The 22967-nt window shown below is 36.9% G+C and overlaps 1 protein-coding gene across 1 annotated transcript in view; it reads left to right on the forward strand.

Annotated features, from left to right (window-relative positions):
• Window positions 1-22967, forward strand: part of LOC129277154 (protein eyes shut homolog) — a 60665-nt gene that overhangs the window by 5699 nt on the left and 31999 nt on the right. Inside the window, exons 4-9 of the mRNA XM_064110173.1 lie at window positions 274-489; window positions 7813-8051; window positions 17683-17776; window positions 18616-18757; window positions 19065-19263; window positions 20811-21046. Of these exons, the coding sequence (XP_063966243.1) occupies window positions 274-489; window positions 7813-8051; window positions 17683-17776; window positions 18616-18757; window positions 19065-19263; window positions 20811-21046 (1126 nt within the window). The remainder of the gene's footprint in view (window positions 1-273; window positions 490-7812; window positions 8052-17682; window positions 17777-18615; window positions 18758-19064; window positions 19264-20810; window positions 21047-22967) is intronic.

The raw sequence follows: 22967 nt of genomic DNA on the forward strand, positions 1-22967 counted from the left end.
ATGACCCAGGTTTGAATCCCACTTGATGAGGTAGTACCATTAGTCAGGCCCCTATTGCATAAAAGTTATTATGAAATTCTCTCTAAGAATGTCAAATCCTTTCCTCTGATTGGTCAAAAGTGGTGTCATTGTATTTGACCATGCCTCCAAATTAACAAATTGAGGTGGTTACCAAGGGCAACAGGCATAGTAAACAAGATTTGTGCCCATTACCCCATGATCGTCTACATACATGTACTGTAGATTATGATTGTTTCAAACTTTTCCTTTCAGCTGTATATCGGAGACGGTACATTAGAACCCAACGTGACATATAGCGTGGCCATCTTTAATCTTGGAAGTGCGTTCACCGGAACGACCTTTGCCACCATTAACAACATTGCTGCTCCGGTCAATTACTTGACCCCTGAATCCCAGAGTGCACTGGACATGACCCGAATACTGGGGGTCTTGTACATTGGGGGCTACAGTGATATCACTGAGTTGAGGGTAAGTGATTCAAAGAAATTGCTTTTAATATTTACCATTTTTGTCTGGAAGGTTGATCTTTGAAATGAGTGATTTTCACTGGCAAATCTTCCCTCTTCCAAACATTTCTACATGTTCACAAATAAAGGAAGAAGGTTTTGCCCCTTCAAGATATGATTGCTTGTACAGTTGCCATTGCTGAAAGACTTACAATCAAATCCAACTCTAGAAATCAAATGCAACTTGATTTGGAATCAATCAGATGCACATATTTAGGACTTGCAATTGAGTTTTTGAGTTTCGCTTTAATGCAACTACATCTATTTTTGCAACATAACCCTGGAACACCTTTGTATGCAAATACAGCATAAATACAAACAGGGGAATGGAGGGGCAAGAGGAAATAAAAGAGGATGGCATTAACAAAGGGAGATACTAGAAAGGGAGAGAAGGAGATGGAGGCAGACTGCAACATAAACAGCTTTAAAGAATGTGGGTTCATGACAAGTCATATGATTAGCTTTCCTTTAATTCACCCTTCTTCCCCATGATACCTCTACAGAACAACCCTTCCCCCTCCCCCATGAAAAAAAATGAAAGATTGGAAAATGATGGTGGTACTTCATGGTTTCCTACTAAACAAAAACATCGAACATGTGTGCGTGTCTTGTTCCGACCAACTGACCAGAATTCAACTTCATGTACTTTTATTGAGATTACTCATAACTTTTAGGGCTATCCCTGGGTGATTCAGAAGAGTTGAGAAAGGGGAACAGACTCCATCAAGGTTGACATTTTTCAACGAGATTACCAGCAAACTGTGATTAGGAAAGGAAATGCAATGTTCCCCCTGGGGAATTCACCAACATACAACTTCCACCCTCCCTGAGCAAAAGTGCAGTTACATTCACCTGTGGTAGAGTTCAAGTCAGAAACTGTGGTTTAGTTCGGAAGAATCAATCAAATACATACATGAGGATGCAATGGGTTTGGTTGAGGTTTCAGTTACAGGGGGCATGTGTCTAAAAAACCTATTAGTTTGAATTGATAATTTTACCCTTGTCGCTCCCTTATTGTGAAAACTGCCCTACTTTTTAAACATCTTTTGAGGAGGTTGCTTTTCTGCACCTCCTCCTTTCAGCTCTAAATTGGTGTTGTGCCTCCTCTTTCAAAGTAATCACTTTTTTCCTTGTTGGCCAACAAAAATTCTGATCAGGTTTTCAGGGATAAATGTGCCCCCTCATCTATGAAATAGTGGATCCTCCTTTTTTGGCCAGAAACTTTATTATTAGTTATTTTGTTATTTTCAAAGAATTTTCTTTGAAATTGATCCCATTGAAATGACCAAAACTAGTTCAAGTATCTCTAAGGGAGGAGTGAGGGATATGAAATATGGGTTTATTATTCAATGTCAAGGGGAAACTGCCAAAATTAATTTCTTGTGAAACACAGAGGCGGTTTGTTTGACAAGTTTGAGGTTGAGACCAAAACTTGAGGGGTAGCATTTGCTCACCAATTATAGAATGTGATGATAACGGATTTGACTAAGCAAGAATTACTTGGCATTTAAAAAAAAAAGAGGTCAACATAGACCTTCAGACTGACTCGATCACCAGAATACCTGTTTCTGAGAACTTGTCCATGCCCAAAAATACGTGATAATTATTTTCCACATTCATACCAACCCGAAGCAGACCCTTTCGGGGTATGTTCTCGAACTCTCAAAGTTACAAGCATGCGCAGAGCAAGGTTTGAGCAGCCCACGGTGCCTGCACCCAACTGCTCGCTGGGATGTTAAAGTTCTCATAATTTACTTTCACACTGCCAAAATACCACAACTTTGGAGAAAAAAGTGCCAATAATTTTGCTGAGTACCTAATATTTAGCGCTTATTTTATTTTTGGAATATTACAAGTATTTTGCTTTCACAATGGAAAAAAATTCCTGGTATTTTTTATTAGAGTAAATAGGGTACATTTCCCGACCAGAGAAAACCTGGTATTCTTGAACTTCATGGTGGTCTGAAGTTTCCTATTGATAGACTTCTGTAGGAGAGGAGGAGAGAATTGTGAAGGGGTAGAAAATCATACCTTGGGGAGTGAAGGGAAGAAGTGAAAGGGGGTAAAGAATACAGGAGGGAGGGTTTTTTGGCGAAGGGATAGATTTGTAAGCAAGAGATCTCCAGAAAGATAGATAGAAGCCTGGGGAAAGCAAGTGTGTGTGTTTATGTTTTGATAGGAAACAGTGAAAGGGTGTGTGGGAGAAAGAGAGAGAGAGATGAACAGAAGCGCATGCAAACGAGAGAGAGAGAAACAGACAGACAGCGACACACACAGACCAAGGCAGATAGAGAGAGAGAGAGATTGGGATTATGAAATAAGTGGTGTGCTCATACTCAGTATGCTGTGTTTCAAGATAGAGTTAAGGTAAATTTTAATGGATTGTAAGTCAAAATTTTGCTGTGAATCAATGCAGAGTAAATCATGTTATAAGTAAAGTGTTGTGGCCCAGTGGATTAGGCTTCAGACTTTGAAATAGAGGGCCATGGCTTCGAATCCGTCAGCAATAAAGTGATCTACATTCTTCTGTACTCAACCCAGGTGAGGTACATGTAAACGGGTACCCAGCAGGATTAATTCCTTGATTACACCAAGCGCCTTGAGCTAAAAAGCCAGGTTGATAATTAGTGCGCCGTTGAATAGGCAACTAGATAATCAGTGCCTAATAAATACTGTGAATTAATTTTTAAAATTCTTATTACCACAACTTTTTGCAGCGATGCAAAGTGTAAGAATTGACCAGTCAGGTGATAGCCCTGGTCATGTGACAGTTTTCACTCAGATATGACACCCTTGATCATCTTTACCTGTCAAGTGCAAGTGATGAGTGAAGTCATAACTGGTAGGAGATTGCCAATTACTCAATTTGCTCAACGAGTTAAAGAGTCGTGTTCAAATCACTTGAAAGTTATTTAGTACATGTCTTATATTGACTTATGGTATACAAAAAAGAATTATCATTTTGAATGTTGTATTTGTTCTTATTATCAATAATTATAGGTTTGTTGATTATACTGAATGATTACCTATAGGCCTACTAATAAAAACTAGCTTATATAAAGAAAAATATTAACAGAGTGGGCCATAAATCTGAATAACGAAAGAAAAAATTAGAGATTATTTGAGAATTATTTTCCAAGATACTGTAATTAATCTATTAAAAATCATGTAATATTCACTCCACTTTTGTATTTTGGCTGGTTTGATAAAATTACAAAATTTGTCCAGTAAAATACATTTTATTTATGAATGTCCCCACATGCAGATTTAGGGTGTATGCTTTCACATAAGCTTGTAATGAGTTGGAATAGTGATTAGTGGTGCACTTATGAGGGGATTTACCCAAACTTAAAATAGACTTTAAGAACAGTAATACATGCCATAGATGAGTTTCATGCTTGTATAGTAAAGTATAGTCATGAACATTTGAAAATAATTTTCAAGAACATACACGATAATTGCAAAGGGTATCAGAATAGCTTTAATATCAACACAAAACTCTAGACCTCAAAAGCTATCGGTCAGATATACGCATAATGGAAAGTACAGATGACCACAAATTGGTGTGGAGGAGTTTTTTTCAATTTCCGAAAATTTGATCCATAATACTTTTCCCAGTTGACCAAGATAGCTGTACCAGACCTGTTTAGATATTCAGAAGTCACCGTTTTTCAGACCCAATTATGACCAACCATAATAGGTAACTAGTGACAGATTTACATGTACTCTGGCATCGTAGTGTATTTTAAAGGCATAAATCAGATTTTAGTGGAAACAAAACAATGAGGGATAATATCTTGGGTGAGTAAATGGTACCCTGATTAAGGAAATTATTTTATTACAAAAGCTAGCTAGAACTCCATAACTGTTTTTTCTGCAAAGTTTAGTCCCAAGGCCATGTGCAATTTTTTGTTTGTTTGTTTTTTTCTTTGAATTTATTTTTGTGTGAATTTCATTTTGAAAAATGTCTGTAAATAAGTGTAATGTTATAAATTTTAATCTTCCAGCTCAGCTTTTGTAAGTGGGAAATGTTTTGTATGCAAATCATAAATGTGTACGTATGAGACAGAGAGGTAAATTAAAGAAATGCTGTGATCACATTCAGAATTGATAATTGGTATCAATCATGCTTGATATTCATTTGTTGATGGATGGGCAAGGATTTGATACAGTCTTATATTGGTCCTGATGGAATGGTAGTATACACGTACTTTGCTCAAATTAAAGCATAGTAACAGCTCCTCAAAAGATGAAAAGCATTGGATGGAGAACAAGCAGAAGTGAATGAAGATGTACCTTAATGGGATAATATTGGATGACAGGAACTACTCCTAGTAGTGCTCGATGACAGTATCGACCTTGCACAGGTGACTCAGTAGTGACCAACATCGTACCTCTCCCTGTGTATTAGGAAATTAGAAGGGAAGGGCTTGTTAGTAGGGGACTATATTGATAGGGATGTTGCAAGTTCAATGCTAGAAGGATGTACTTACTCCAGGGCACCAATACTAGTATACTAGTCTTCACATTCACTGTTAGAAGCAGATGGCCACTTCCAGAAGTTACACTCCTTAGCTCTGCCATTGGGTTTTTTGTTGTTGTTGTTCAAGCCATGATAAGGTGACAAACATTGATAGTGGTCATGTTGCTGCAAGTGTTTCCTCTTGCTTGTAAATCATATGATCTTTATCAGGATGGTTTACAGGAACAACGTTCACTCCAGCCAAATGTTTTATTTTCCTATTCTAAAAGAGGGCTTTACATGTAGGTTGACTGGGTTATAGTTAGATGAAGAGAGGAAAAACTTAAATGGGGAATCTTAAATAAGAAATTCAAAAGAATATAGAAAAGGGGGATATCCATACATTGGTGGGGAAAGGGTACCCTCTGGAGAGAGATGGGGAAGGGAGAGGGTAGTGGAAGAGTGAGAGGGTGGAGAGGAGGGGAGGGGGGAGGAAAAAAAACTTTAATTGGGAATGTTGAAAAAGAAATTCAAAAGAATATGGAAAGGGGGGATTACCCAGGCATTGGAGGGGAAAGGGCAAAAACTCCTTTGGAGAGAGACGGGGAAGGGAGAGGGAAGTGGAAGAGTGAGAGGGGTGGAGAGGAGACAGGAGATGGGGGCAAGTTAACTCTTTGTGCACTGGACCATGAACCCATCTGTACTGAATTATTTTCAGGGAGGGAAACAATGCATTGTTTGTTGAGTGTGAAATGCGAAGTTCGAAAGGCACCGAGTGTGCATTGGTGCGAAGTACGCGTGGAAAGGGTTAATGAGAATGGCTAAAACCAGAGATGGAATGAGGAGAGAGGAAGAAAGAGAGGGGGTGGAGGGGATGCCGGGATGGGAAATATGTTGGAGAGTAGAACTTAAAAAAAGAGGGGAATGGATTGAACTGGGTAGAGTTTATAGTCTTCTCTGATAACCACCAAGTAAATGGCAAGTAATATTTCATCTTTTAGAATTATCATACACATTACATGCATGTATGTGCTCTGAATTATGATTTCCCCAGATACTTGTTCCTAAGTGGATGAACTGAGCCAAACAAATCCTCCACTTAGAGAGGATGAAAAAGGGAAATGCATTCTCTTAAAGTATCTGATAGTCAAATCCCATCTTTCGTCAAGGGTACTTGCTGTGACTCACAGTTTGTCATGATTTTATTTTCTTCGCATTTACATTTATACTAAACTTTTTGGTTGCATTGAATAACTTTTTAGTGATCATATTTTCTTGACCCAGAATTTATGATTTTTCAACACATTTCTTGTTAAATTTTTCTACTAAAACCTGTATTTATTTTTAATAACAGAAAAAGAGGGGGGGGGGCAACACATAGGATAGGTTTTTAATGATCACCCCTAATGTTTGGGGGTCTTTTTGCAAGTGGATATTTCATCTCCAACATAATCATTTCACATGGGGTATAAGTAAGCAAAATTTTGTTTGAGCAAAATTTTTTGTTTGAAATAACAGAAGAAGAGGGGACACACATCACATAGACTAGGTTGGGGTTTTTTTTGGTTCACCCCTTATAGTTTGTAGGATTTTTTTTTTTTGCCAGTGGATATTTCATCTACATGTACCGGTATGTATTTTTAATCATTTCACATGGGGTATGATTAAGCTTAATTTTGTTTGAGCAAAATTAGTGAGGAAAGGAATATGTCAAATGATCTTTGAATCCATAGTGTACATGTATGTAGCTTGCTGTAGGCCTAAAATAGGACAAGACCACTTTTGTATAGGGCACATTTTTTATATTACAGCACAAATGGAGAAAATCAAAAGGACACAAAAAAAAAGATCAAAGACCATTGTAGGTGCATTTGGGTCAGTCCATGTTATCCCATGATATCTCCTTTGATGTCCTTTGATTAAAGCCTTAAGTTTCTATTTGTGTTTTATTACTTGTGTTTTTGTACTAGTTATTATCAGTCTGAAGTGAATAGTTGGCATCTTTTATGTTGGCATCGCTCCCAAATCTAGAAGTTATCTTCCAACATCAACCTTTTTCCTGAATCCTTTTGTGGATTTGCCTTTGGAAGCACAAAATAACAGTGAAACATTAAATTGTGATTCTATAGATTCTTATCCGAATCTCGAATGATACTAACAAGAATCCCAGCAGTATTTAATGATGCCAAGACATGATGCAGCAAAATTATCTTATGTAAAAATTTTGACCCCTCCCCCTTCCATCCTCCAAAATATTTTTTTATCTGTTTGTATTGCATCATTTTTTTACATTTGAAATAATAAAGATTTTATCATTACAAAAAAAAGAAATTACTTGTGAATCAAATGTTTTGATAAACTGCCTTTTGATAATTTTTATTTTATTTATGCCCAAGAAACTGTAGTATGGGTTGATTGTATTGAACATCACCAGTAAATTTTCATTCAAACTAAAGTTAGATTAGAACAACATGTAAGAACCATCAAATGTCACATTGTAAGTCAAAAAATATGATGTCAATGGAAATTTATCAAAGAAAATTGTAAGGAAATTCATGTACCCAAGTATGTTTGCTCAGAAAAGTCAATCTTGTGGGGGTGCCGTTGTCTCGTGGTTATGACTCTTGTCTTTCAATCTGAGGGATGTGGGCTCGATGCCAAGCCATGGCATATTTTCCCTCAGCAAGATATTTATCCACATTGTGCTGCACTCAACCCAGGTGAGATGAATGGGTACCTGGTAGGAATTTATTCCTTGAAACGCAACGCGCATAACATTATTAGAGCTCTGCTCTGTTACATGATTTGTTTTTGTTTCTGCAGGTGAATACTGAGAGACTAAATGGCTACCTGGTGACCTGTATCGGCTACGTCAAGACCAGTTCCAACCTCCTGGACCTGGACACCGCCTCCAGTCTGGTCGGTATCAAGGAGGGGTGTCCGGGGGACTTCTGCGCCCCTCCCACCGTCATCACCCTCCAGACCAGCTCCTCGTACCTTGCTGTGGACCAGGATCTGACGCCGGGGACCCACACGGTCCTGACGCTGAGGTTTAGAACAAGGTTGGTATTTTGGGTATTATTCTGTCAACTACTCAATTCTGTGATTCCTGTAGGCTTTGTAATGGGAACAACCATTTCCTGTAGGTAACAGGTACAAAAAGAAATACATCATATGTGTTTGTGCACTTGGTGAAGTATTGTGGCCCAGTGGTTTAGTCTCTGGACCATGAAACTGGATCCTGGGTTTGAATCCCAACCGTGGCATGATTCCTTCAGCAAGAGATTTATCTACATTGTGCTACACTAAACCCTGGTAAGGTAAATGGGTACCTATCAGGAATTTATTCCTTGAAATGCTGATTGCATAGCAGCAGCTCTGCTAAAGCCAGGGTAATGATGCTGCATTTATTGTACATCTATCGCTTAATAGAGACTTCTGAGCAAGTTTTATTAGTAGTATTACACTGAACATTGGATGTTCACTTGCTGAAATATATGTATATTTTCCTATGTGCAGTCTTGGAGGTTGTTTCAGAAAGCTGTTCACAAGTTACACACAACTTTTTTCACACGACTTGTGACTTGTTCTTAAAACTATTAAAGTTACCCCAATATTTACATTTATTTATTAAAATACAACGTGAGAAGTAACCCTCTTCAAGCTTTGACATATTCATAATAATTTTTTTCAGATGCTTGTTACCCCTTGAAAGACTGGCTGATTATTACATGCTATATATTATGCATTTTCCGTATTCCCTTGCTTGCACATGTGGGCTCTGACTCCCAAAGGGTAAACAACTACAAATTTATGTACAAAGATCAGGGCTCCATCTTACATTAAAGACTTACGATTGATCTGATCAAGTTCAATTATATGGAAATCCATCAATGTCATAATTTTTTCTTCAGGAAATTTGCACAATGTCCTTTACACAAGAGGAGCACACCAAATCGTCAAGGCAACGATGAATGTATGAATATACATTATACCTAGAAAGTATTTTTTAAACAATATGCATTTTAGATGTTGACGTTGCTGGCTTTCCATAGTTGTTGTTGATCGTATCAAACGCAACTGTTTATAAGATGGGGCCCTGATTTCCACATGAGCTGATGGGAAGAACTTCATTACAAACTAGCTTCGAGAAACCCCAGCAAGTATCAGAAATCAATTCTACTTTCCCTTTGATTTTATACCCCTGAACTTCACCATCAAGTTCATCTTTTGAAATGGAAGTAGTCATTAGTTTGGGGTGGGAAAGATGTCATCAGTGACATGTAGCGGAATGGCTGTCAAGTAGAAATTAGAATATTATCCCAAAGAAGGGGGAAACATGAATGATGCCAAAACTGAAATGTCAGGGTCAATCATGTTAGGAGATAACTTTTATTTTTTAGGGGCTATTTTTTTTCCCCACATTGGGACGATTGCAGAATTCAGGGGCTATTTCTTTCATTTTATGGGCTACTTTTTAGGGGAAACAAGCAAATATGCAGTAAAAGCAAATGTAATTATTCTGCCATCTATAGTTAGAATATTAATTTTCTAAATAATCTTAAATATTTATTATGACAGATCTTGGGGCGACTCTAAAAAGAATGGTCACCCCAAAGCAAGCATTTTGGTGGAATTTTAGGGGCAATTTTGGCTGTCATGACGGCGAAACCGCCTATCGCCCTCATATATTTCCTACGCTGGGGTCAATATCCATCATTTTGTTTTGACCATTTTGAGCATTGAATTTTGGAATTCAAGAGCTCTGGAAATTAGACTAAAAGGTTATGTGATATAAAGTTATCGGGTGAAGCTTACTGTCGTTGTATTAAGCCACCCTTTATTTCTGATTGAACCTCTTATAAATGTCAGCAGTTTGTACTATTACTCATAAAGGGACAAGAAAATACCCTTAATGTAGTGCAATAATGTAAAAATGAAATTAGGAAACATGGAGTCTTCGAGAATATAAATTTCTTTCTCTCTGCCTAAATAAAGAACATTATTTTCCAAATTTAGTTTTATCAGACCCAGTGCATTAGTAGGTGGTTTCAGACTGCCTCGAAGTTCGTCAGTTCCAGGTATTCTCTGATCAGGAAATTTACCCCGATCAGAAAATACCAGGTATTTTGGTAGTGTGAAAGCAAACTACGCGTAATTTCCCCGAAAGAAAATACCCGCTAAATAGTAGGTACTTGGCGAAATTACGAGAACTTTCGCGGGGATTTTTCCAAGGTCGCAGGTATTTTGGCAATGTGAAAGCAATTTACGGGAACTTTTAGCCCAGCGTGTCGTTGGGCGCGGGCGCCGTGGGTGGCTGCTGGGCTAGTGGTTTTGAATCTCGCGCCTTGCCTGCTTATTAGACCATACTGCGCATGCTCCTAACTTCAGGAATTTATCACGAAGGGTATGTTTCGGGGCGATGTGAATGCAGGAATAATTAATGGGTATTTTTTAGCCTAGAAATGTTCTCGTAATTTAACGGGGATTCTTGTGATCGAGGCGGTTTGAAACCACCTATAGACAAGTGTCCTTGATTGCTGTGCAACTTTGAGTTTCCCCAAAAAAGAGTCTTAGTCTTGGTTGTCAGCGTCTGACACATTTAATACCCTGGATATTGCAAGGAATGGGCCTAGGAGATAATTCAAGGATGTCACTAAAACACAGCAATCAACAGCTTTCTGTATACAGGCACTTGTGTCAATACTAGTATGCTAATACCCATGAATTTTTGTAAATCTGCACTTTCAATGTTTTAATTAATTTGTCAGATGAAATGGAGATTTTATGATTTACATATTATGCAAATATACCTGGGGGGCGTTTCATGAAAGGACTTGTCGGACGTTTTATCCGACAAGTCCCATTTTATCCGACAGTTACCATAGTAACAGTACCTCTCAGCCAATCAACATCAGAGAAAGATGTCAGATCTGACAACTTGTCGGATGAAAATGTTGATGAAACACTCCCCAGGTGTGAGGTTAGTCCGGCAATTACGATTTTTTTTTCCTGAAATTTCCAGACAATCCGAGGATGAATATTTCCCATTATAATTTTTTTTTAAATGCCTGGCATATTTGTTTTATAATATATCCCTGTTACAGGTCAGAACAAAAGAACTCTGTGATCATGTTATAATTGGTCAGTCCACATTGATCTGGACAAAATATATATCGGCCTCGGTCTAGAACTACATGTATAAAGCTATTCAGATAAGACACCTGAGCTAACTACCCTCCTAGCCTCCAAATAGCTTCACTCATATGGTGTTCCTGTTAGCACACAGATTGTACTCCAGGTTGTGTTCACAATGTACTGTTATTGCGATTATTATTATGTATACCTCAGTCAAATATCCCCTGTAGCCGCCGTACAGCCGTTGCAACATTTTTTGTACCAGCTACATATGGGTGGTTTGAAAAAAAATAGAATGAAAAACTGTTTTCGACTTGCCGTACGGCGGCCGTAGAAGAAACTGAGGTATTACTGACATGTCGTTAAAAATGCTGAGCTCAGCGGAATTAGATTTGTGTCTGTGCCGTTGCATCACATGACTTACCTCCTGATCAAACCGTCTATTCTGTGTGTCCAAATGATTGAGTGCTTCAGGGGCAATTGGACACCAAAATGAAAACCTATTCTACTCTGACGTCATATGACTTATTTTTTTAATCTCTGTTGAGTTTCATTTTTCTGGTAAAATTATGATAAGTCATATGGAAGAGTAGATGAACTTATTGGAGACAAACTTTTAAGATAAGACCATGTCAGAAGAGACCAAATAGAAAGTAGATAAAGTGGGTGTAGTCCAAGAGGCAATCTATCTTCAGGGCCCTGTCTTACAAAGAGTTGCGATTGATCCAATCAAACTCAACTGTATGGAAATCCATCAATGCCATAATTTTTTTATATATGAAATTTGCACAAATTTCTTTTCAAACAGAGAAAAATCACACTGAATTTGTAAGACATCAATAAATGAACATATGTATGAATATGCTGCATATCTATAAATAATTTGAACAAACATACTACATGGTATTTAGATGTTGAGGTTGCTGGCTTTTCATGTAGTTGATCGGATCAATCGCAAGTCTTTGTAAGACAGGGTCCAGGTGTACATGTTCGTGTATTTGACCAAACCCTTTTACCTTGTGCATTGTTCAGTAATCCTTGATCAATTAAAATGGATTTGAGGGCTTCCTATTAGAGGCTATTGATCCTATAAGGTAACAAGAAATCAGCCTAACATTGAAGTACTTGTACTTGTACTGTAAGCTTAAAGGGAGTATATCCTTTGGGTCTTATTAACTGGAAGTCTGTGGTCTACCGTGTGTCAGGACTCATCTTCGATTATTTAGTTGATAAAAAATTATTTTCACACATGGAATTTCAGTTGCTGTTGCTCCTAAGGTGAAGAAAAGGCTGCCTGATTTCAAAGTACTGATCTCAACAACATTTTTTTTTCCTTTTGGTGGTCATGTCAAGTACCAGTATATAAGTCTCTAGCCTGTGACTGACATGTGCCTGTTTTCAAGACCCATCTATCATTCTCTTGTTGAAAAATAACCCATTTCACAAATGTTTCTGAAATGTGAATAACCCCAAAATATTTTGTTGTTGATTCTATCTGGTGTTTAAAGACACTTTTCATTCCTTCAAAAATCAAAGAAAAAATCCTTCCATTTCCTTCTGAATGTTTCCATGGAGAACACCATTCTAGAGGCTTCAAGTATAAATTCTTGAATGTAGAATACCTGGGAACGAAATTCAACATACTGTATTTTCCTAATTAATGTCTTGAGATATAACTTTCCTCATTAGTCATCCACCTCATTAGGATTACAATCTCTTTTGTAGCTCATAACTCCAACGCTGAACACTTTAATTCACCTATTCTATCTTGCACTCTTCTGAAATACAAGTTCAGTCTTCACCTTCCATTCATTTCATCAGTATTCCATGTCTTTTAAAATCAAAAGGCTGTCTATGATACACAGTCAAACCTAACCTGTCTTAATCCAGGGGGGGGGGGGGGCACTCAAATTATTTTTTGATGGGGGTGTGCCTCACGAAATTCTGAAATGAGGGTCAAAGGAACTAACCACAAGGGTAAAATACAGGGTCTTGGGAACTAAATATATACCGGATGGTGTGAAAAACTGGGTCTACGTAACATAGGAATGGGATCGCGGTACAGTAAGTACGGTGCACGCTAGCACTGTGCATGTATATATGGGAGCTAGCGGTGCATGGAGCTGCTAGCGGAGGGAGTTGTGAAGCTGAGCGTGCAGCTCTCACATACGGTGCTCGCGCTGGACAATTTTAGCAGGGCAAGGGAACTGAGATGTTTCGTAACGGGGGTCTGGCGAGCGGGACGGGGCGGCTTCTGAACGGAACTTTTGTCATTCGGAGTATCTAGAGAACTGAAAATTACTCTGAAAAAGGGGGTCATCAAAGCGTCACATCCCCGTACCACCAATATATGTGAGTGCCCCCCCCCCCCCCCGGTCTTAATGGCCACCTGTCTCTAATGAAAACCTGTCTTTAGTGGCCACCAATGTTGTCTCCCATATGAATGTGATAGAGAACCTGTCTATGAAGGCCACCTGTCTCTAGTGGCCACTTTTTCTGTATCCATTGCATGGCCTTGATAGACGGGTTGGACTGTATTTCAAAAGAGGTACTTTGAATCTGATCTGAGCAAAGAGTCTCAAATTAATCCCAAGCAATTACTCCAATGTCCACATAATACAATTATGAACTTTGATGAGAGTCATAGAGAACATGAATGAAAGAAAGAATCAAGCAAGAATCTTGTCGCAGGAAATGGGGAAACGAGATAACGAATATCCAGAGGGGAATCCCGTTTTATCTTCGCTCTCTGACAGATTTTAATGTCTTGTTTGAAAGAGTCAGTTGGGTTACATGCGTTCACACAGAATAAAATGTTAGGGTGTGAATTTGTGTTTTCCCTTTATTCATGTTTCCCTTCATATGAGCATTGGTGTTAGAAGGTTGGTCTATTATTACTGCAAATACATGTACACAGAAGATGATTATGATAGATACAAATGTAATGTTATTTAATAGAATGTTATGTATTTTTCAATTAGTTACCTATTTATGATGGAATATAGAGTAGAAAAAATGTGGGCTTTGTAGTACAAATACTAAATAAAAAGGAAAAAGAGAACAATGATCTAGAACGTTAACTTAAAAGAAAAATCCATAAAAGGTGTATTTGTAGCAAAATTCTCATGCAAACTCACAAATAATATCCCTTTTTGAAGTTTTTGTTTGGTTGAAACATTTCTAATGAAAGATGCTATGATTTTCATGCAAGCAATCAAGGTTTTAAGTTTTCATTTCTTGACTGTGTGAATGAAAGAAGTTATTGGAGACAATTACAGTTTGAGTTTAATGAGGACCTTTCAGAGGGTTCAACGAGATGAGTTCCAACAGATGCCTGCTCCGTGCTGAAGAACTAAGCAAATCCAATTTAAACCAAATTATTAGTTTTGTATCGGCCGACTTTTGCATTATTGGCTCCTGTAATATTTCTTATTGGGATTACTATTGAGATACTCTGCATGAGTCTCAGTCTGAATGAGTATTAATTTCTTGTCTCATAAGAAGATGGATTTTAATCTTATCAATGCTAGTAGCACTGAGCAATCTTTAATGGGATGATCCAGCTTCATCAAAAGTAGACAAACTTTTTTATGCGAAAAGACAAATACCATATTCTTCCTATACAACCAACAAACAATTCCTGAACACATTTAAAGGGGAAGTTCACCCTAAAAAAAAATTATTGAAAGCATATCAGAAAAAATAATTAAAAAATATTGCCAAAGCTTTGAGAAAAATCCATCAAAGAATTTAAAAGTTAAAGTATAATTTTAATTACCGGTATTTGATTTTGTGACGTCATATGCAAGCAGCATTCGTACATTGGCAACAGTATAAAATCAATGAAATGTCATTTTCTCAGAAAATTGAAACAAATATTTTCACCCTCGATCGTGAAAAGAAAACAAAAATAAGTCATCAGGAACCATTAAAAAAATGAAATTCATGTATTTTGTATTATATGGGGCAACGGCTCATTTATGACCTTACAAATCCAAAACTTAAAATTCTAATAACTTTCTTAATCTTTAACGGATTTTCTTCAAACCTTCACCAATATTTTTTATTAATTTTTCTGCTATTTTTATTACAAACTTTTCTTCAGGGTGAACTTCCCTTTTAAGCTGAAGTAGAGACTTATAAAAAAAGTGTGGTTTAGAGTTATGCTTAACAGCAATGTGCATAAGAATAACTTTCTTAAATTTCTTGGACCTTCATGGTGGACAGATCCCCAGTTACGTTTTTAAAGCAATCTCAAATGGGAGATTTTTCATTGACCATTTTGTCAGGGATTTTCACGGCTCTCAGCCAATCTGATGTAAGGATTTCAGTAGGTTACAACAAATAGTGAGTGGAAATTACTGGCTAGATTTTTTTTCAAGAAATGCTCCTAAGGGCTCAGCTAAGTCTGTACGTACCTTAATCTGCTCACTATTTTAACATCCCTGACCCTAAGTTAAGAGCCTAAACAAATTGCTTCCATCAAGGAACTCCTTCCATGTTATTTCGTGTACCTGGAAATTTAAAGGGATGACCCCATTGACAGTTGCGTGAGGACATGTGCTTAGTACATAGCATGACTAATATGCCAGGAGCGACAAACCAAACAATCCAAATTGAAGCGTCTCGTCATATGTCTAGCTAGAAGTCCATGATTTAGTTGTCATGGCGTTTGTAGACTCTGAATTCACATTGGTGTGACAAAGTCCAAAAGTTCAGTTCTAGGTAAAAAAAAAAATTGGACAAAGAAATGCAAGATGATATATCATTGATATATCATCAAGTATATATCATTGATATATCATCAAGTATATACATGTATGACAGAATATCTCTATTTACCAAACCATACATTTGAAAACCTTGAATAGGAAAAATAGAGCATTCGGCCAAGCTGTTCTAATATCACTTTATCAGATTAAATATGACACACTTTTTTATTAAAAAAAACAAAATATTTGGAACTCGATAGGTGACATGATAGTAGTAAAACCTTTAAAAATCATATATACTTTTTATATCAACTGCACTCGTGCATTTGACATGACATAGATATAAGCATTCATTTGCTGTTAAGAGATATTCTGATGGGATTGAACCAGTTTCTCTAACTTTTGATGGTTTGAATGGTGGTAGTAAATTTACCTTTACTTTGCTTCCTCCATTTTAATGTTTATTTTGCAGCTATTCTGCAAATCAGACTCTTTTAAAAATAATGAAATATTAATGCAATGTTTCATTAAGGAAAGGTTACCCCTTACACATACACTATTTAATGTTGCAATTTTTATGCCCCCGCAGACAAAGTCCGGAGAAGTCTGGAGGAGGCATAAAGCGTTGCCCCTGTCCGTCCGTCCCCCCACTTGGTTTCCGCACAATAACTCAAAAAATATTTAATTGATTTAAAAAATGTTTGGTGTGTAGGTAGATGACACCAAAATACAGGCTAAGTTCGAATTCGGAGTCCGCAGGTCAAAGGTCACAGCTCATATATGCAAGTTGGTTCAAAGGTCTAAATTTGTTCATTTTATATATATGCATATATATTGGTTTCTGCACAATATTAAGTTCAATTATATTGAATTAATTTCTGATCGCATTAAGCGGGGGCAATTGTGTCCTTTGGACACGTCAAATTTCTAGTTTTTGATAAACAGTGCTTTTTCCAGGGAACAATTTTCCTGGTATCGCATCGCACTTTGCTCCACATTTTTTAAGTCTTATATTATTATAATTCATATGTAGCAGATTCTTACGTAAGGGTGTACAGAACTTAGTTGGGAGCTTTTCTCTTATGACCCAAAAAATGCTAAATCATATTTGACACGTAAAGTTATTCGCTGCTCTAACTTTATTTGCATAATCTTTAAATTGCTGCACCAATATTTTTCTTGTATTACCTGTATGTAGATGAAACTTTAGATGCTCTGATATTGATAGACTTTAAGGCTCATCCCTGTTTATTATACTCCTCGTTCAAAATGCATGATTTGCAATGTAGCCATAATATTGCAGTACAATAGGCATATGTGTTTTAGAAATGCTTTACTGATATGCATCTTAGATATTACTGCAATGTTATAATATTACAATGTTGAAGTATTGACATATGAATATGGTATCTGTTTGATAGAGTTGTCAAGTATATAGGCCTACATCCTCATTTTTTTTAGTCCCAACAGGTGATGTTTGACCATTTTTTGTTTGATTCTGACTCACTTTAAACTTAAACCTTTTCATGGGATACAAGTAGGTCACACGCATGGAGAGGCCAGGTTTTCTTTTTTCTTTCAAATATCCTGTTTGACTACAGATGGAGAATACTGAAAATTTAATTTCAAAACTTGGGTTGAAAATAGACCTAGGTTTCTGGATACAATCAACATCTGTGTGGATGATAATTTCCTGTCCAAGACATGTGTATGAAATAATGTTTTTTGCTCTTTTTTTTCTATCTCTCATTCCCTAGATTCTTGATTTAAAAGACTTTAAAGACTTTTTGAAATCATTGCTTAATTTGATTACGAGAATATGACTTTAACATTGAACTTGCAGAGTTTCTACTGGAATGATCTTCTACTTTGGAGGCCCGGCGTATTTGACCTTGTACATGAAAGATGGTAGACTCGTCCTGGGTTTGAATACAAGGGTAAGTTTAAATGTGCAAAATTGTTGGTTAAAGGATGTTTCATGTGAAAATAGGCGGTGAGGACTTTTGCTACTTGAAAAGAAAAAGAGTTACAGATGAACACGTAATAGATCTAAATGTGCAAGTCAGAAACTGGTCGAAAATCAGGTTTATGCTGATGTTGCATATAATCTCATCCAGCGGTAGGGCCGGGAAACCTCATCACGAGGTGCTAAAATGAAGTCAAACATCATAGCAATTACCAAAAGTACCTTGTCAAAGTTTGTCAGGGGGCACCTCCCCCTAGCATATGGTCATAATTGCAACCTGTTCTAGCAGTGAGCCCCTGTTTATTTTTAATGGACACTATTTTTTCATTTTACCAGTAATTTCATTTCATATGTAGTGCCTATGAGTGACAGTGTAGTTTGTTTGTGGTCCATTATTCAGGACTTTGAAGCTATCTCAAAGAATGTTTTGAAAACTTATCTTAGTCTGAACCTAATTTGTCATAATTGTAAACATACTTAAGCTTAATTTTTTAAATCTTAATTGTAATTTAAAACTTGATCTACATCTGAATCTAAGATCGACATCTGAATCTAAATCTATAACAGTTAATCTTTATCTTAATCTTGATCTGAATCCTTATTGTAGTCTTGTTCTTGATCTGAGTCTAGGTTCAGTCTTATTGTACTAGTCTTATCGTAGTCTTGGTCTTGATTCTAGTAGTAACATAATCTTCATCGCAGGGCCCGCTGGGAGAACAGTTTTCGGAACTGAAGCGGCTACCCTGGGTAAATATACCGCTATTATTATTATTATTATCGATCGGCATGACTTATTTCATTATACAACAGGGAACTGGTGAAGGGGCCTTTAACACGACAACGGTTTCTGGTTTTGATAATGGAGAGTGGCACTATGTGAGGATAAGAAGAGATGGAGCTGTAGCATCTCTGGAGGACGATACAGGAGCAAAGCTAGCCAGAGTCACTTATTGTAAGTATTAGCCTAATGGAATGAAAAATTACTAGGGCACATACCAGGGGTCTGATTCATAAAACTTGTTATAATTAAAAAAAATGCAATGTTAGTTAAAAGCTACTGAAATCCCAATCTGATTGGCTGATAGTAAATTTGTTATAGAAATTGTGCAGTAGCTTTTAACTTTTATACTGTAAATTTGATATTATAACAATTTTTATGAAACTGACTCATGAGGTAGATCATTATAGTGTTGAGTTTATCATAATATGAAGGCTTGATGTCCCTCATTTTAACAGGGGTATTTATTTCTTCTTTTCAGCTGGTTTAGCCCAGACCCTGAATGCTGGAGAGCTCTTCATTGGTGGTGTCAGGGATACTAACACCATCACCCAACCCTTCCCAGAAACCAATCTTCCGTCATTGAGGGCGTGCTTTGAAGAGCTTCGTTTCGTCACCTACAGCATCTCCTCGGAACCCCCAGAGTTGATCGATTTTGATACTCAGTTCACATCAGAAAGGTGAGTGAATTCTCATCGCTTAATTCTAGGTTCACATTGTGAAATTTCATCACCAAATACCCATTTCTCATCTAAAAACTGAGTGAGTTTACATCACCAAACATCCATTTCATATTCCGTTAAATGTGTTAACATATCTAATTGCCCAGATCACTCCAGAAAGATTGGTTTAATAATTTTGATCACGAAATACCCAGTTCACATCTGAGAAGTGAATTTTCATCTTATTTTGGAAAAGTGAGTTTTCATCTCAAATTTTCAAGCTTACAATAGCAAGATGAATGAATTTCCATCACAAAATACCCAGTTCACATCCAAGATATGAGTGAATTTTCAATGCATAGCCCAAAGCCTCATAATCATACATTTTCTGGTAGATGCAGAGATAAAAATGATTAAAACTAATCATATAGAGATGACAAGGCCTCTCTTCATGAAAAACGTATTTACGATAACGTACAATGCATAAACGCTCTAGGGACCAAAGGTGACTGCATGATTCTAGTATTATCTCAACACCAACTCTGTACAGCCAACCTCATTGGGTACATGAGAGCAATCATACGATGGTTGGAGATCATATGAACACAGTCCCTGCAGAGCAATGGCATAAGCAATGCCCCAGAGATCATGAAAAATTATATGGTTATCATCTGGGTGTTTGTAGTTCAAAGAGTTCTAAGAATTAGCATTTAATAAAAAGCCACCATATTATTCATACTGGTATTTTATCTATTTTCATACATTTATATAATTATGAAATGCCACCATTATAATTCTGTTTTTGTTTGTATTTTAATCATTTGTATGTGTTTATTTCATTGTTACTAGCTAATCAGTATATTTTATTTTTTTCTTTGGTGGGGGTGGTTTAAAATTTATCACTAAACTCTGTGGTATGTTTCACTTAACCTTGCAATCAGGCTTTGCATGAAAAGTTAAAAGATTTTGAGACATCATAATCCATGATTGATTGAACACATTGAAGAGTGCTTCAATGAGTAATATACAAGTGCATATTACTCTTATAATTATGAACAGTCTTTCAAGGATTTCAGATGAACTTCATCGATGATTCAACGAAATTGTGGAGTTTGATACAGGGTCAAGACAGATAGCAGTTTTCATAATTTTGTAGGCTCTATATTCACGCTCTAATAATTTATATGATATTTTCATTATTCTGTTGGTTTTTTTTCGTTTTAATTGTACATGAATATGGCCTTGTGAATAATTTTATCAAGCAATATGTGTTTTGTTTTAAAATGTGAATGCAAATGGTTTCGTTAGAATTATTTTTATGAAAAAAAAGTGGATGAGAGGAGAGAAGGTGAGGGAAAGAGAAAGAGGGAGAGAGATAGAGAGCCAGACAGACAGAGTCAGACAGGGACATAGAGGCCGATAGAGAGAAAAGGGTAAGTAGAGAGAGAGAGAGAGACAAACAGAAAAGTAAGGGGGAATAATCAGACCTACATGTATAATGTACATGTAGACAACATGAGGATTCAGAAGTTCATTATTTTATCAAAACCAACATTATCTTTCAGGAATGTCTCCCACGGTGGGTGCTACCCCTCCCAGCTGTGTGAGCCGACCTGCCCTGCCCCCTCCCAGACGTGTGACTTTGACTGCAGCTGTGCCTCTGGGTTCCGTCAGGTCTCCAGCGCCCCTCTCTCATGTGAAAACATCAATGACTGTTTACCAGATCCTTGTCTTAATGGTGCAACCTGTATGGATGGTATACAGGATTATACATGTCAATGTACATTGGAATTCAATAAGGGTGAGTCTGATATACAGATAATGAAAGCATAGCACACAAAAAATGATAAGCAGAATAGTTCCACCTATCATAGATGTTTCAGTGGTAATTCTTTTAATTTCCATTTCTTTTGGTTTGACAATTGATTCAATAATCAAAATTGAATGCAATTTAGATTTACCCAATTTAACATTTTTGCAGGCGTTGAAAAGTCTTGTATTTGAGGTTATTACTCAACTGATTGTTTTCTTCTTTCATCCTGAGATCGAACTGGATTTAGGCAAAAATTATAAAAGGATGAAGTGTTATTCCGACATTCCTCTTAGAATTCCTCTAGATCTTTCTGGTTCAGTGCAAGATTGCTGTGAAAAGCTGACGTGATATGCCTTTAAGTGCAAAAGGAAATACCAGTAGCTTCTAATTAAGCTTTTATCTGCTGTGAGAGTGTGACATCCCCCCGTTTACTGCTTGCTACCGTCGATCTCAAGCAAATTAGATTGATGATGATAGCACGTCGAGTGTGATACTGTTTGAACTGTGCCCCTCTAAGCTAATACTGGATGTCAATAATGATATTGTCATGGCACTGTTGGGTAGCGTCAGTTGATGAGTTGGACGTGGTGCAATGAGGACCTCTATGCAAGATGACTCTTATGGTGTGTGTGGATAGAGGCTTTAGAGCTTTTCAGTACTGATGTGAATATATTTGTATGGTGTCTGCAATGGGGATTTCTTCATTTTCGAGGAGGACATGTTGTTGGAAATCATATTTGATACTTGGAATATTCAGTTGCTTACTTGGTAAGGTGCTCTATAGATAAATATAAGAGATATTTTCTGTTAATGATTTTTGGAATAGTGTATTTGTAAATCCTATTAATTGATTTGATTAATTGGCAATCATTGCATTTTGTAATCATGATATAATTTCCCCTTTCATGAGGGCACATAGAGCCTTATTTCCTAATTTCCATTCTAGAGGGGAACTTCAACCTGATAATAAAATGGTTTTATTAAAAGCCGAAAAATAGAGAAAAATATTGGTGATGGTTTGACAGTTATGAATGTTTAAAATTTGATATGTCACAAATGAGCAAAATGTTTGTATATCATTTTCTTTTTATAAAATTTAATCGTTGGGTGGATATATCATCAGACACATCATTTCTTTCCCTCTTCTATAAGAAAAATATGTTCATTCATCATGGTCCATTTAAAATGAAATTTATGGAATTTAATGCATGATTTATGGACAGCTGCTCGCATAATAAGACATCAAAAGTCACAAAAAATTTCAAATTTTATATTTTATTCTTTGATGGATTTTCATCAAACCTTCACCAATTTTTTTACTCTTAAATCAACTTATCAGGGTGAACTTCCCCTTTAACTCAGAGAAATGCACCTTTGTTGCTGTGCGTTTACTCTGCAGCTACAGGTGGTGTCATTTTTTTCCCATTTTTGTTTATTTGTTTAAGTGATGTTAGAACATGCTCTGCAAATACAGATTTTCACTTTGTTAGAGTTTTTGCCAAAAGCAGGCCAATTGAATATTGAATTACAATGCACATGTGGTCATGCATCTGGTTGTAATTGGAATGGTAATACCCAATATTGATTTCTGCATGGCAGCAAAGCAAGGGTGGTAGAGCCCACTTCACAATGGGATTCTATGGACTGATAGTGATTGAAGCTCAGTGGGAATGGCACATGCTGCCCATTCCGAGGGACTAATCGTGTTTTGGATGCAGCAGACTGCCTCGTTAATGGAAGTTAATGTACTGGGAGCTTTGGAACAACATACACACTCTAAAGAAAAGGTGTTTTAGTCTATAATAGCAAGCACATTTCATGTCTAGGGGGTCTAGGGGCCCGTTTCATATTAAGGACTTGCAACTTTGCCATAATGGCAACTGCCATGGTAACGGGGCTCAGCAGCCAA

This window comes from Lytechinus pictus, chromosome 15, assembly GCF_037042905.1.
Source record: "Lytechinus pictus isolate F3 Inbred chromosome 15, Lp3.0, whole genome shotgun sequence".
Classification (NCBI taxonomy): domain Eukaryota; kingdom Metazoa; phylum Echinodermata; class Echinoidea; order Temnopleuroida; family Toxopneustidae; genus Lytechinus; species Lytechinus pictus.